The sequence below is a fragment of the Pleuronectes platessa genome, chromosome 12 (assembly GCF_947347685.1).
Source record: "Pleuronectes platessa chromosome 12, fPlePla1.1, whole genome shotgun sequence".
Taxonomy (NCBI): Eukaryota; Metazoa; Chordata; class Actinopteri; order Pleuronectiformes; family Pleuronectidae; genus Pleuronectes; species Pleuronectes platessa.
In genome coordinates this window covers 7,806,511-7,822,584 of record NC_070637.1, presented here as the reverse complement: position 1 = coordinate 7,822,584, position 16,074 = coordinate 7,806,511, and the positions used below count along the sequence as shown (strand labels likewise).

At 44.1% G+C, this 16,074-nt stretch overlaps 2 protein-coding genes across 14 annotated transcripts in view; one reads left to right on the top strand and one right to left on the bottom strand.

Annotated features, from left to right (window-relative positions):
- The window catches only part of marchf5 (membrane-associated ring finger (C3HC4) 5), a 28,202-nt gene extending 27,716 nt beyond the window's left edge, over positions 1-486 (bottom strand). Inside the window, exon 1 of the mRNA XM_053436381.1 lies at positions 37-486. Within this exon, the coding sequence (XP_053292356.1) occupies positions 37-80 (44 nt within the window). The 5' untranslated portion in view covers positions 81-486. The remainder of the gene's footprint in view (positions 1-36) is intronic.
- Positions 487-526: 40 nt separating this feature from the next.
- cpeb3 (cytoplasmic polyadenylation element binding protein 3) overlaps positions 527-16,074 on the top strand; it is a 40,263-nt gene continuing 24,715 nt past the window's right edge. For 2 of the 13 annotated variants that reach the window (XM_053436372.1, XM_053436371.1), the window contains exons 1-3: positions 527-679; positions 2,749-3,647; positions 11,406-11,490. In XM_053436372.1, the coding sequence (XP_053292347.1) occupies positions 640-679; positions 2,749-3,647; positions 11,406-11,490 (1,024 nt within the window). In that variant the 5' untranslated portion in view covers positions 527-639. Of the gene's footprint in view, positions 680-1,055; positions 1,188-2,359; positions 2,490-2,511; positions 3,648-4,755; positions 4,823-6,735; positions 6,914-11,405; positions 11,560-13,935; positions 15,406-16,074 lie in introns of those variants that run through there. The other 11 variants (XM_053436367.1, XM_053436366.1, XM_053436378.1 and 8 more) reach the window with 9 other exon arrangements.

Genomic DNA, 16,074 nt, shown 5'->3' with positions numbered 1-16,074 from the left:
CAGCCATTAGCATGTTAGCCTTCAACTTGAACTCACCTGTCCAAATTCTGCTGCATTACCACTGCGCCCTGTTCCGTCATTGTAGTGGAAAAGCGAGGAAACCCTCAAATGTCGTCGTCTCTGGGGAGGAGATTCACTACGCTACAAGTAAAACATCAAAAAATGTCACGCCAGTTCCTTTTGCTGCAGCAGAGGTTGGCGTTCAACCCCTTGCTAGCTAGCTAGCCGAGGAGCTAGCCAGCTACATAGGCCTTTGTGTTGACACGGCGCGTCAGCTGCAAACGAGAAGCTTGTTTAGCCTAAAACCACAGCTTCGCGGTCATGGCGGGCTAAAGTTAAAGCCTGTGTGTGCTGCCGATGCACTGCTTCACATAAAAAACCCTCTTCCCTTCCGCTACGGCCTTGTGAGTCCCTGCTACCATCGCATTGGCGTTGACCGTTCGCCTGGTCGTCTCTGAGGTAACTGTGCGTCAGTGCGTCATCACAACAACCACGGCGCCGCGCTCCCCTTACATGGGAAATGTAGTCCGGCGGTGCCTCCCTCCCTTCGATGGCCACAAACACCAACTTAATGTCCTGCTTCCACTCCTAACAGATGGAGGAGAGGTGGGACCGGGGTTTATTGGACGTACAGACATCATGAAGATGCACATATGGCTACAGAACACTGTTAATGATGGTAAGGCGTTTTAATCAGGTTACAATGCTATAGGCTCCAAACACACCCTGATTGGCTTTGCTTGAGTGTTTTTTATAACTTATAATACAACTTGCTTGTCTGCAAATACCTATATGTGAGGTATAGACTTTATATGTGCAGAAGAGAGTGAGAGAGAGGAGGTGTTACTTTCAATCAACACTATTTGTTTTGCTGCTTTATTTCCGTCACTTCCCCTTTGCCTCGTCGATATATAACCGACAGGCCTGCACATATAGATATATATACAACAAGATATATATTCTTTACTCAGTCAAGCCGTGCATTTGTTGTCCAACCGCTGCGGCGCGAGAAACTACAACTCCCGGCAGCCTCCTCGGCATCATCCATGCGCCGCAGTCAATCAGCTGTTGAGGCAACTGCTGACTACCTCGGCACAAGGGTGGCTCGTTTGTCACATCCAAACCCGGGCGAGGCAAACACTGAAATAACTTTATTCACAGAGTCTCAGAAAGGGTGAACGATAAAGGTAATTCAAACTCCACGTCAGGCAGAGGGGCGACAATGCAGTGCGTGTGTGTTTGTGTGTGTGCATGCTGTTTTGTCGTGGTTTTGTGTGCCGGGGGACACATATGGATTAAAGGTGGGGGGTTCTAGCCAAAAGACAGCTCCATGAAATGTGACCGGGCGCCTGGATCAGAGCGACAAGCGGCCGGGCGAAGGGCCGGGGTCTGCGGTGAGGTGAGCCGCTGCCTGGAGCCGCTTTGATGACCTTGGAAGCGCAGCTCTGGGAGGAGAAAACGCGGATTAACTGGTTGGGTGTGTGTGTGTGTGTGTGTGTATGTGCAATGCAGTCTATTGCGATTACCCTGAAAGTACAACTCGTGCCACTGCCATCACGCTGATGAAATGATCCTGCATGTCATCTGGCACTGTTATTCTCCCAGTCCGCAGACAGGCCTCGGTTGTGAAGGCTGTGTGTTTAGCTCCCCTGCAGCCAGGTTCTGACTAAACAGTCCGGAGGAGCCTTACCTATATGTTATTATAGCTTTTAATTTAACATAATGATAACCCTGGATGTCTGATCTGACTCTGTGCCACAGCCTATGATTGTGCCTTGTATGCGCTCCTTACAACCTCACTGTTGTGTGTCTGTATTTACGTTTTAGATCTCTGCTATGTCATGTTGATGATTTGGCAACTTTTGACTCTTTGATCGCATTATGTGTGCCTGGTAATTTCGCATTTGCAGGACTCTCTGATAGGCAAAGTAAAGGATGATTTTGCAGGGAAGCTACGCTAACTTTGAATAGACGACACTGAGTTGTGATATAACGTTGCCCTTTAAATGCAAGTTGCATCAATGCGAGTGCCAACCCTTGGTTGTGTCAATGCGGATCTCAGGCTGTGCCCCTCTGTGCGCTATAATTAGATATCTTGCTTTATTAATCCTGAAGGGTTCGTTCGGTAAATCAACAGTAGAAACTATAGTCTTGTCACTCTGCTGACTGACATGTTTATTCTCAGTACAATGAGGGATATTTGCGGTATAATAAAGTGGATCTGGTGCGTCATTGTCCGCTGCGTAAAACCGGCCGAGTGCGCATTTTTGAAAGTCATTTTATTTGTCACACAAGCTGCGTATACTTGTGTGAGAGTGCGTGGGTCAAGGTAGACCTGGGTTCTAACCTTGCTGAAGGACAGCTGTATTTACTGACGTATGCAAATGAGTGTAGGGGAGGTCCTTGGGCGAAAAACACACTGAATCAGTTTCACATTGCAGCTCCGGAGTTCCTGCGTGGAAGGAAAAAGCGAGACGTGGCGAAATCTGGTGAATATCTGCAGCCTGCTTGTGTCATTTGTGAATCATTCAGCTGTAGTCCCGGGAAGTGTGTCCTTCTTTGCCCACCCTCTTGTTGTCGGCTAAATGGGTGATCACGCATTCGCCCTGCAGCCGCCTGGTCCCTCTAACATCATATCCCTGTCGGAGTTGTCCCAGTTCATCAGATGCTACGGCGGCAGCCCCGCGCACGACCTGCTCAATAACAGTCCCAGTAATAACTCCTCGTCTCTGTTTCCCCCCGTTTCAGCTCAGCAAACCATGCAGGATGATTTACTGATGGACAAAAACAAAGCCCAGCCTCACCATCAGCAAGATCGGACGCAAGTAGACCCTCCTCCCTCCACCCCGACCCCGTCATCGGAGCCCACTTCTTCTTCATCGGAGTCGGAGAGCCCGTCGACCGGGTGCAACCAAGCGGCTTCAGCGCTGAGCGTCAGCAGCAGGGACACAGTGCCGATGGAGTCGCCGATCCTGCCCGGGTTGAGCTTCCACCAGCAGCCGCAGGAGACCGGCGGGCCCCTCTCCTCCCCGTCCTCCTCGTTCGGGAGCACCTGGTCCACGGGAACCACAAACGCCGTGGACGACAGCTTTTTCCAGGGAATACCGTCGGTGAACGGCACGATGCTTTTCCAGAACTTCCCCCACCATGTCAATCCGGTGTACGGGGGCAATTTCTCCCCGCAGATCGGCCTGGCTCCGCAGTCCCAACAGCATCAGCCGCAAGCCCCGCAGCAGCAGCAGCAGCAGCAGCAGCCCCAGCAGAGGAGGTCTCCTGTCAGCCCCAGCCAGGGCCCTTTCCCCCAGAGAAACGCTTATCAGACGGTCATGAATAACGGCAAGGGGTCTTCTTCTCCTGCCTCGTCGTCCGCTTGGAATAATCACCAAAACGCCGCCTGGAGCACGGCCTCCAACCCCTGGAGCGGGCTGCAGGCGGGCAGGGACCCGCGCAGAGCGGTGGGCGTCGGGGTAGGGGTCGGAGTCGGGGTGCCATCACCTATGAACCCCATCTCCCCCATGAAAAAGTCCTACACCAGCAACGTTATAGCACCCCCCAAATTCCCAAGACCCGGTCCCCTCACCCCCAAGCCCTGGATGGAGGACAGCGCCTTCAGGACTGACAACAGCAACAACATACTGCCTTTCCAGGTAAATCCATGCCCAGTAAGAGCAGGCCAGAGCCTTACTCTGTGCCCTCAGCCGGTGTTTAAACTGCTGACCGCTGTGACATGTTGTCCGTCTGTCACTGGTGGTCTTCTTATACACGACGATGTTGTCATATATAAATGTATTCTGTATGAATTAAGATAAACCATCAGTGTTTGCGATACATCTAACACCTAAGGTCACCCTGAGCTCGTCAGTACATGGATTCATTATGGATCTATGAGACCTTGTATTATATTTCTGTTAAATTCAGTTGGCATTTTACCGTTGTTGACACAGTGTCAGCCTTTTTTTATTTTCACAGCTGGGTTTTTCCACATACATTCTGCCATTGGACGCAGTCAGTTTTAAAGCTGATCGAGGTGATTCAGCATTTAAAAACCGCTCTATTTAAATATTCTATACACACAAGGCTGGGACTTGTATGCCTGAGATGAATCGACACATGACCCTTGGGCTTTGCCGGTAGCTGTCAACATCTTCATATGACGTGTATGGTGACAGACTGTGTTGTGGAGGTCAATCGGGCTGCATTGGATGACACAGCGAGTCTCTGCCTGTATGAACCGGTGATCGTTGCTGTATCTCACGCATCCAAACACACGCACACTTTGTCAGTGGTAGAAAGTGTCGCCGTGCGTGTGTGTGTGTGTGTTTTATTGTAGGAAATAGTTAAGTTTCCTCTGCCTGTTCACTCTCCGTGGGATTTAAAGGGCACATGACGCATTCAGGAGCTCCTCGTAACTCTTACTTTCAAGACTGAGAGGGTGCTGCAGAAAGAAAGTGCTGCATCTCTAAAAGGAGACACAACGTATTAGTCATCAGGCTTGAAGGTCACATTTAGGCTCATTATCAAATCAGACATGTAATAATTGTCTTATAAATACAACACTACTAATCATCACAGTTATAACAATATATAATGATTATATGCATGTTAATTATGCGTTATAACGCGGTGCTTGTGCTCGCTCCGGTGTATCTCCGGAGCGAGATACACCGGAGCTTATTTTTTTTATGTCGCTTTTTAACATCCAAGTTTTGCTTTTGCGATATCCGACAGACTACGAAAGCAACATCTGCTGTCACATTTGATTGGCTTGGTACGCGGAAATGGGCGGTGCGTCGATCCGGGGAAGGAGCGCAAGTGCATCCCGGTAGGTGAAGGGAATTTCAGAGAGAATGTACATAAATATATATATATATATATATACTTTAACAGTGATTTTCTACAAAATATAAATATGATACAAGTGCTGACATTGATAGATGTTTGCGTCCCTACTCTTAGGAAGCATTTACACATTTTCTCGGGGTCAAAACATGCAAATAGGTCGTGAATTTACTTATCTCATTTCATATTATGAAGAAAAACGAACAAAACAGTGTAACAGTTCTTTTAGGTTCATAGTAGAACATTTGAGCAGCATAACCATGAGGAAAGGACCTTGATTAAATACAGCCACTTTCAATAGGTCAAATAAAATGTGTAGTCTGATATTAACTTGTTACTTACATTTATGTATGTATGTGCTTAAGTTCAACATAACAGATCTGTCATAACCAGTATTATAATTTTATCCTGACTGACAGGTCTGACTACAGAGTACGCTGACATGAACAGTTATTTACTACAATTATTACTGTATGCGTTTTCACATGACTAGTTGTGTGTTCCCCCCTATGTCCAACTATGCGGTCTGATAAATAAGCTAGCCTCCTGCAACCCCTGAAGTCACTGCTTACTTAAAAATAAGCACTTGTTCACACGATCAAAGGCGAGGACTCGGGAGACAGAGCACAAGCCAAAAAGTTAACCTGTTCCTGCAGAGAGGACTGCATGTGCAGAGGAAGCGCGGCCTGGCGCAGAGTGAAATTCCAAGCGGCACGAAATGTATAGCTTTTTGTTGAGATAATGATTGTGTGCGTGTGTGTAGGGGGGGCTTTATTACTCAGTTTCCTCTGTCGAGAGCCTCGGTGTATCTGTGTTTTCTTGACTTGGCCAGCTTACAGCCCCAGTTATCACCAGGAGAAAAGGTCAAGGGGCCACATGTGTGTTGAGCGAGGTCTGTTTACTGACATGGAACTCTGGGAAATACCCGATTTTATCATGCAGGAATATGGGGACAACTGGGGGTAAAGATTAGGGCTGCAGCTGAGGATTATTCCCACAATTGTATTCATCTGCACAATTCCTATTCAACTAACCTTTGGGCTGAAACATCAGAAAAAATCTCAAAGATGTGGCGTCCTCAGATCTATAACTTTGTCTTAATAATTTCAAGTATGGTTAACAAAGTTCAAAACTTTGCAATTTTTTCACACTATTGTTCTGACTTAAATTGACTATCAAAATATATATTTTTTTGGTAAGTAGACTAATCAATTAATTGCTTCAGCTCCAGGCGAAATGTTTGAAGTATTGAGCCCATCTCAAATTAACCCTATTAACCTCATTAATTTAACAATGTAGCTAGGGTGGTTTTCTCAGACTTGTAGACCCCCTCCAGAGCCACAGAGGACATTATACAATGACTGGTACAGTGATCCTAGCCTTTATGTGGAAATTGAAGTGGTGCTCTAAGATCAGCCGTTATGCCTTTAGAAATACGTAGTAGTTTTAATACATGCCTAAATTTTCAGCTAATTAAACAGAGTGTGTTTTAAAAAAAATAGCTCATGGGTGTAGAACTGGCTCCAGCTCACACATAGCTGCCTAACAGTTCCACCCATAATTGGTGAAGGGTTTTCACCAGGATGCAAGGTCATGGTGCCACATGTCAACCGGCCTGTTTACTGAAGTGAAACTCAGAGGCAAATTGCTGATCTGAGCAGCAGGCAGGGACACACACACACACACACACACACACACACACACACACACACACACACACACACACACACACACACACGCACAGGTCCTGTGGTGTCATGTGGACAGCCGGTGACAGGTGTAGTTGTTGTCATTCTGCAGATCTCCCTCAGTATTCCTCTGATGCCGCAGAAGAAAGGCAGGGTGAAATGTAATGTGCAGCGTGCTCCGATATGTGCTCGTACTCGCCTGCTGCTGGCTGCCGCTTAAAGGCCAGGGAATGTGCGGAATGCAACTTAACATGTCAGTGTGAGGCTTAAGACGGAAAGTCACATGAGCTGCTCAGGAGATGCCCTGATTTGAAGCGATGGCGGTGGCGATTAATTCCTGGTCGTCTCTTTCCACAGTCACTTCGTATCGGATGAAGAAGTGAGGGGTGAGTCTGGGCAGACTGACAGATTGAGTCTCCCAGTCAAATGCTGTCTGATGCTCATGCAAAGCAGCAGGAGTTTCAACAGGTTTCAGGGTGTTGCCAGTCAAGTTTGCATTAGGAACTTTTTGTGGTTTAGCTTGTTATTTGTGTAGGTTTTGCCTTATCTTCCACCTACACTGCCTCTCTGATTGCCTCATCTGTAGCTTTCTCACAACCCAGATTTAATTTACGACGGCTCTTTAATTTACGTTCGGATTTTTGTCAAACATTACGATATATATATTTTTTTTTCAATTGCTAATTTGGGGTATTTTTTACCTTCAGTAAGACGAATGAAGTAATTGGTAAGGGTTACATTTCTTTGGAAGAACATTTATATTAACTATAGTTCACTAGTTCACAATTTCTAGACTATACAGCAAATCAATTTATAGAAGATCAAAATAGTCTTAATGAAAATTATAATTTGTTGCGTCCCTACTGGGAACAGATTCTTGAATTCTTCAGGTGCATAACTACAGTGAATCATACCTAAATCCCAAGGTTGTATATCCTGGACGGCATTTCGCAGATTCAAACAGGATTTGTGGGAACAAAATTTATTAAGAGTCAGTGTAATATGTAGCTTAAATATCATCCTGGATATGACCTGTATCCCTCAGGGTTTTTCTACAACAACCTTTTCCCACTGGTTGATTGATTGTGTGGCCGTGAAGCTGCACATTTATGTTCAACATAAAAGTAATTCACTACTGCTCGTAATTTGTATGGTTTGAAAAGGGGAAAGAAAAACAACCACTGATGAATTCAACAACTTCTTTACAAACTGGCCGACTCTACCAAGCAGACTTTATTCATTAAAACCAGGTACTCAGCCATAACTTAAGTGGTCTGTCTGCTTTTTTATATCAGGGTCTCCCTCATAAACCTGCTCCTATATCTTGTTCATGGGTCATGTGGAAATATGAGCTCTAGTGTAGACGGGACCGGTCAACTTGAACCCGATTTCCACATGTCGGAATCTGTGATGTGTTAAACAGTGAAATCTGTTTTGGGAATTTGTTTTATCTCTTTAGGTCATTTCACTGCAGCGATCTCTCCGACCCCCAGCCGTCACTGTGATCACCCACATGTGTCGGAGGGGAGGGGCAGGAAACTGAAAGCTCAGCGTTTTAAGTGTTCACCGTTTGTACCAAGTGGGCAGATTTTTATCTACGTGGTGCTGTCGGCTCCAGAGTTGGGGGGAATAACACTTTTGAATGCTCAGCCGAATGGGCAACAATAGCTGTGGCGTGCAAACAGTGTGGCCCCGGCTCGGCCAGCGGACACAGGACACAGCTGCCAAGGCTGCAGCCTCCTGCCCCAGCTCCGGCTCGGCGTGCTCCCCACCCTTTACCTTTGGCACACATGTCATTCTCATAAATTCATTCACGCCTAGTGGGTGACTTCACACGTCATCAGCAGTGAGCGCTCTCTCCTTGAGGTGTGTGATTCAGCATTATTGACTGTCCAGTCCTGCACTGGAGAGGGTCGATCTGCTTCATGGGATGCGGATATGAGTTCGGAGCGGTTTCATAAATCACGAGGGAGAAAATACTTGATATATGACAGTGTTACTGCTGCAGCACAGGCAGAAGTTTAATGTCCTGTCATGGCCACAGTACGCAACTTCACATTAACTCTGGGTACACTTTCAAAACAACTGCATCAGGTGGAATTGAGCTCCTGGCAGAGGCACAAACTGGGTGTGGACGTCACGGAAGTGTATTCATAGCTTCTTTAACATAGTGCTTTTCTAGTCTTGATGACCACTCAAAGTTGTATTAAATGCTTTAAAGTTTATCAGTTTGACCCATTCATCCATTGGGAGACTGGGATTCCAACCGCCAACCTTCTGGTTAGTGGATGACCCGTTCTACCTCCTGAGCCACAGCCACCCTTTACATAATCTTCATCTTCATTCTTTAATGAAGTAGCTCGATATAAATAAAATTTATTAAAATTTAGATAAACGTTTGATCGTGTACGGCTGATCCCTCTTTAGGAATATTTATATTTAGTACGTTTATATTACATTTTCATATTTGCTTACACTTCATCGTAACGTTTTGGAAAAGAATATATAATTGTATAATATCTTTGCTGACATTAACTCGGATATTAACCTGTGAAATACGGAGCTGATTTGAAAAGGATTTATTCTACTGATAAAAAATATTTCTGTTGCTGAATTGCTGCAACTAACTTTTCGTTTTTTTCCCTCATCTGCATCCACTGCTGCATTTCACATGTTCACTAATATTCAGAAAACTTAACCACAGCGACTTGGACTTTCCACACTGCTAATGTGACACAAAGGGAAACCTTCCACACAACCACAAACAAATACACATGCGCCATACACACACACACTCAGTGATGTCACCATTTATCAGTACAGCAAATACTGTTACCAGGGGAGGTAGCACACAGCAGCCAAGTAGCCCTCCCTCTCTACCTCTCATAATGCAAAGTTTTTTTCAAAGCCTTATCTATCTTTTCTGGGCATGGCGGTAGAAATAAAACGTCCAGAACTCAGTTACACAAGGGATTGTTACAGGTCAAGCTAAGTGGTGCCCTGTGAGTCTCTTCAAGCTTTAAGATGGTTGACTCTACTGTATCCCTATCTGTTGGGAATACGACCGAACCTCGTTAAAACATTGCACCTCTGCAGGGTCGTAATTAGGAATTAAAGGATTACAATGTGTTTGTGAAAAATAAATAGAAAATATGCTGGAAACATTTTGAAAAATGTATACTAGAATTTTAAGCACATAGGGTTAGGGTTAGGGTTAGTAACTGCCAAAACAGTGACACCTCATGAAATGACTCTCAAGTGGTCTCATTTGTTTGTGTACATTTGTGCAAGCAAAGCAGACATCTTTGCTTTATTATTTCTCGAGTCATCACAGTTTATTTAGCTGAAGTTTAAGACCTATACCTTTTAAGAATTAATGAAAGTTAGTGTGTAGCTCACTCAAACAACGGGGAGTTGCATTTGTGGAGTCATGGGCCATCTTCACGGAGACACAGTTAAACTTGTGCAACTTTGTCCTCGGGTCATAAGGTTCATATTATATATTTCTGTTTATGTAATGTAAATAATAGAGAAGGGATTTTTCTGTTTCCTTTGAGACATTTCATTCTTCCAAAGTGCAGCAAGCTCAATGTGTGTGTATTAACGCACACGTGACAAGGTGACCGTGATGATTCAGAGATGGTTTTAAGCTGTTCATCACAGAAGCTCCCCAACTGCAAAACAAATGTAGAGGAAACACTGTAATCATTTTACATTTAAATGTGCATCTCAAATTCACTTGGAGTCACCAGCATAAAACAGGAAGATATACTTTTTGCTATCATAGAAAACTACAAAACAGTAAATCATCTTTGAGGAGTTAAACTCCCTCTGTTACTAATATTCTATAGACTTGATGGTAAAAAAGCCTCTGTAAATTATATAAATCTTGACAGATGAGATTCCTGTGGGCTGAATCCAGTCTGTTCTTTAACTGAACGTATCCCTGCCCATCTCGCTGCCTTGACAGAGGCAGGAGCTGTTTTTACTAGTCTTCTGCCCTTGAGCAAGGTAACCAACAAACCAGAATTTCGAAGACAGGCTAAATGTTCAAGCTCATGTAATCTTTTTTCAACATTTTAACAATTATAGTTTATGTCATGCACAATATCAGTCAATGTTCTTGTCTACTTAATTTACTGTATATATATTATAAATATACACTGGTGGTGCTGTGTGTACTACTGTGTGTTCCCATGCTCCTCGGAAGGTCCCATTTCCCGAGCTGTGAAGTCATTGTTCCGACTTTCATGTGCTTAGAAGTCGGAATGTGTTTTATTTGAGCGTTTAAACGTCCATTATTTACATACACACAAAAGGGCAACAAAAAAAAGGATTTGGTGTGTCATTTAAAAGAATTTGCAACTGACAAAAGTTCCTATGAAAAGCAACCATTTAAAGCTGATTTTAAAGTGTTGTTGGTTGGATTGGTTTTAAAGTGTAATGGTCAGCAACTTGTGAACCAAGAGTTTTGCCAACTGTCTGTGTTGTCCCGACTTCAGATGGCGTTCATATGAATTCTCAGATTCTGAGATTTATTCCAAAACATGAATACACATTAATGACTGATGGATGTAGCACAATGTAGCATGTCGCAGCCACAAAAGTGCCTAAAAATTGGTCATATAGGTCAGAATCAGAAATTTGCCTGAGGGGCTTGACAATCTCTACAGCATACCACACCCTCAGCATAGAACCCCTCTTCCCCCGGACAATGGAAAATAAATAATGGAACAAACCCCAGGAAGAGAAACTGAGGAGGGGTCCCTGTCCAAGTGCGACAGGCAATAGGTGCTGTGTGTACAGAATGCTGATTGTCCATACGATGTCCTTCCCTCACTCTAACCCTAACCCTCTTCCTGTTTTTCTGTGTTGCAGGACCGGAATCGGCCCTTTGATGCTTTTAGCTTGCACTCTTTGGAGAATTCCTTAATGGATATGATAAGAACTGACCATGACAAAGGTAAACCACACCCTGCCGGTGGCCCACCAATGACTATCGCTGATATTATATGGAGGAATCATTTTGCAGGTTAGGAATATTCATACGTCCATGCTTACAGTATTTTTTGTTTTTGTTATTTTTTTTTGCTTCATGGGCATATATACATATTTTTTTCTCTATTTGCCAATCTACCAATTAATCCCATATGGATCAACATCTCTAATGAGTAATTAACATTATGAGCCCTACCTGCAAAATCTGTGTGTGTGTGTGTGTGTGTGTGTGTGTGTGTGTGTGTGTGTGTGTGTGTGTGTGTGTGTGTGTGTGTGTGTGTGTGTGTGTGTGTGTGTGTGTGTGTGTGTGTGTGTGTGTGTGTGTGTGTGTGTGTGTGTGTGTGTGTCATGCACTCGTGGTCTTCTTTTGCCTTTTCTTTTTCTTCGCCTGTTGACTTTCTGCCGGTTTGAAACACTGGATCAAGTGATCAGTGTCACATGACCTGTGCTTTTGTTGACTGACCGTATCGTGAGCAGAATCATGCGCCGATCGATGTATTTGTGCTTCATATTGTTATTTTTCCTAAGTGGCATGATGACCATGGTGCAGAGTTCGTACATCGTACTGTAGTGGAGTTTTATTTTGTGTGTGATTGTTTGGCTTAGGCCTGCCACGACTGAGTTAAAGCCTGAAGATCAGATCAGTAACAGCAATCTCTTACCAACCTTTTAAGGTCATCCAACGTATGTCAGGCCTTCTAAGCCAATATTTTTTTAGTTGCGGTCATGTGTCCATTGTAAAAACTCCTGTCTCCCAGATGGGGCCCTGTTAGGTCGGGTGTAGGGTTTTCATGTTCCCCCATACTCCCATCTTAACAATGGAAAGATTTGTGGGAGGGGTATATAATGAGCAAAGCATGTCGCCTTCTCATCCCTAGAGTCTGTTTTCCCAATCTTGGGCTGAGAGAGCATTGTTACAGTAAAATGTCCCAACTTTACTGGAAAGGTGTTGTAATGTCCTGCAGGCTTTCCCTTTGATTGTTTATCAAAGCGAAGCAGAGACAGAGGAGATACAAGGAAAGGAGCGGGAGTGTGATACATAAACATGGGCGTGCATTCCTGCATCTCTCTCTCTCTCTCTCTGCTTGTTTACCTCCCTCATCGTCATGCAGACATTGTGGGGCTGCAGTGTAAGCTACTGTGCCAACCACAGAGCAGCTCCGCCCTAAAAGCATACCTACTGACTGTCTGAAGATTGAGTCTTGGCCTTGATATCCATTGTCTGCACTGGAAGCCCCAAATATATTTGTTGTTGTCCTTGATTGACAGTAGCCAATGGGCTCTGTGACTTAGTCTGATCCAGCCCTGACAATATAACAAAATGGTCCAGATCTTCATGGTTTAGTTAGATTCAGGTTTCGGTCATTTGTTTAGAAATTTCTCTCCCCAACTATTTTCGGTATCCATATGTTTCATTAGTACAAATTTGTTGATTTAATAGAGTGTAGCCAATGTGTTGACAAGCAGCAGTTTAGTCAGGTAACATTATTAAGCCACAGGCTGATCAGCCGACCTAATCCAAATTTATTTTGACCTGATTCAATCATCCTGAGTTCATGTTGTTCCTGTCAGATGATGGGAGGAGGTGTTTCAGCTCCGCCGATGTAAGTTCCAGTTGACTCAAAGAAAGTTTACATGGACATTAACATTCTGTTATTAACCTGATTTAAGACAACGGTCTGATTGATACACTGTCATGTAAACAGCATTTCCAGAACAACCTCAATAACGTAACACTTGGAATTAGCAATAATTGAATTAAGTACATGTATGGAAGTTGCCAACTGCTGTACTTCATAATCAGACTAGGCTCTGTCATAAATATATGAACATAATCAAAATAGTGTCGTAAATTGGACTGTTGCTGTCCATGTAAATGTTGCTAGTTTAACCGGAACTTGAAGCTTTAATCTTGAATATAACTTGCATCAAGAATTACCAAACAAATCAGTTTTGGGGGCTGGCTGATGAGTTAGAGACTTGGAGCAGGGTTAGGCGTTGGCTGTAGTCCCTGTCCCCCTAATGGTGCAGCAGGGCGCGGTTTACTTTTTCCCCCAATCCGAGTTGTGTCTGAAGCCAACTACCCTTTCTGTAAGTTTGGTGTCTGACTTTGAAGAGACTACATCTGACAAACACTAGTCAAGTGTTCATCCCAGTAGACCCAGTTTGGTATCCCCATTTGAAAGTGTCCCTCCCACATCCATCCCATCACAGACATTTCTCGCATACTTCTCATTGTGACCAGAATAGTTGTTTTTCCTGGAGTGTTTTATGTGTGTGTGTGTGTGTGTGTGTGTGTGTGTGTGTGTGTGTGTGTGTGTGTGTGTGTGTGTGTGTGTGTGTGTGTGTGTGTGTGTGTGTGTGTGTGTGTGTGTGTGTGTGTGTGTGTGTGTGTGTGTGTGTGTTCTGTACTCATTTTGTTACCTCTTTAAGACTTTTTCCAGCACATACAGTTACCTTTTCAGGAACAGTAGGACTCACAAGGCCCAAAGCTTGGTCATAATGAGGTAAAACCACATTTCTGAGGTCCGGATTAGGGTGTCCATGCCCATGAGAATGTCTTCTTTAGAGTGTGTGAGGTGACCCCACCCACACACTTTTTTTCAGTGCCCTTGTTTGGACAACAGGCGACTTCAATGTGTGTGTGTGTCTGTTTGTGTGCTTTCTCTGAAAGCGAAATGCTGCTTTTGAGATCCTCTCAAACTTTTTAAGAGCTCTTTACTTCTTTCCGAGGGGAGACGGGGCCGCGGGGTTGTCTAAACAATCCCCATTTCTGCACACACTGGTCTGTGTAAGGTGTCTGAACTGGGTCAGCTGAGCTCACGTGTCGAGAGAGCGAGGCACCCCCACACTAACACACACATAAGAGATTCTCCCCTCGGCCTGGAAAAACACCACCAGTTTGACAACAGCCACCATCACGGCTGCTGCAAAGAGTATTGTCACACACACACCCAGACACAAGCATAGAACACGCACAAATTGTTTCTGACACATAAATCAACTGTGACATTCCATGCTAAACACTCTCACCTCACACACTTGTTTCAGGCTGTTACTCATTGTTGACTATGACAAAGACGACACAACAGATATGAAGCCACACACACGCACGCACACACACACACACACACACACACACACAGAGATGCTCATAATTAATAATGAGTCCCTGTGACTCCTGCATGTGAATCCCACCCCACCCAGCGTGTCTCGTTGAAAACACGCATGCACATCAGCTGATCTGCTCACATGACCTTACTCATGCGTCAGTTACAATTTCTCGACATATCTGAACTTACAAATCTATCTATCTATATTAAATCAGCTTACAAAAGCTCTGCCTGAAGAGCCTGCAATGAGCCCCTAAAAATTGCTCTAAATATTTAACTAATTTATTAAAATCACGAGCCAGCTGAATGATGAACAAAACTTTTTCAGTACAGTACCTCCACCTGTCATTTGTTTTTGAACAATGTTTGAACCATTTAAGCTTTACACAAGCAGTTAACATTGATTTTGTTGGGTTTGGTTGTCTCCTGCCATGTGCTAGTTAATAGTCATTATGAAGTATAATATTGTTGTAAATGATAGTAGGGGCCAGCTTTAACTGTGTGGTCAGTAGTGAAGGGGGAGGGCAAACACTGGTGCTGTTTGAATTTGTGTTTTTGTTGACAGGAGCAGTGGTCAGTGGGTAAGAGTTGACACACACAGGTTTTTATCAGGGGGAAAACAAGAGTTGCATGCGCAGAATAGGTCAGATGAGTAACACAGTGATTAGTCAAGGTGCTGAGATGAATCGAAGGCTTGGGTGTATAACTTTTCCTGAGAGTCTTGCACATATGCAATTTGGACTTTGCTCTGTCTGCCTCTACCTTAGGTAAAGCTGTGGTTTAAAGGCTTTAAGATAAAGTTTTAGCTCAAACCTTGAAAAGTACACCACCACCGCCATCTCATCGTTATCGATCTCATTGGTTTAGAAGAAGAAGTCTACGTGAACGTTTGTCTTTAGGTTCAGAGAGGGGTCATGCAGCTTAACTCGAGGTTAAAGGTCAGTATTTGGTTAGGCTGACGTTTGGCTGGCAAGTTGGACTTAACCCCTTCACTTTACAAACCGTGTAGCAAACAACACTTGAGATTAGCTCCACCGCAGAGGGATGCCCCCTGTACTTTAAACAGCTGGTAATGACTGCAAAGAGATAAGATGATGTGTTTGTAGGTTGTGTTAAAGGTTAAACAGCACCTTGCTGCCAATAAACTACACTTTCAGTGTGTCGGAGAGTTGTGTTTTGTTATGGTGGAAAATCCATGACTCCTGCAAGTATGACTGTGCTAATCCAGTCCAGGCAACCAAAACAAGTCCGGGCTTGTTTGTCAATTAAAATCTTGTTTTGTGCGGATCTCACAAACCATGAAAGTGTTACTATCACTGCCAAGTTGTGCATCAGACTTTAGTGGATTGTGAAAATCCTCCATCATTGTATGAAAAACTACTTAATAGTTTTATAATTACTGCGTTTATGAAACTTTAAAAGGCAGTGGGAAGTTG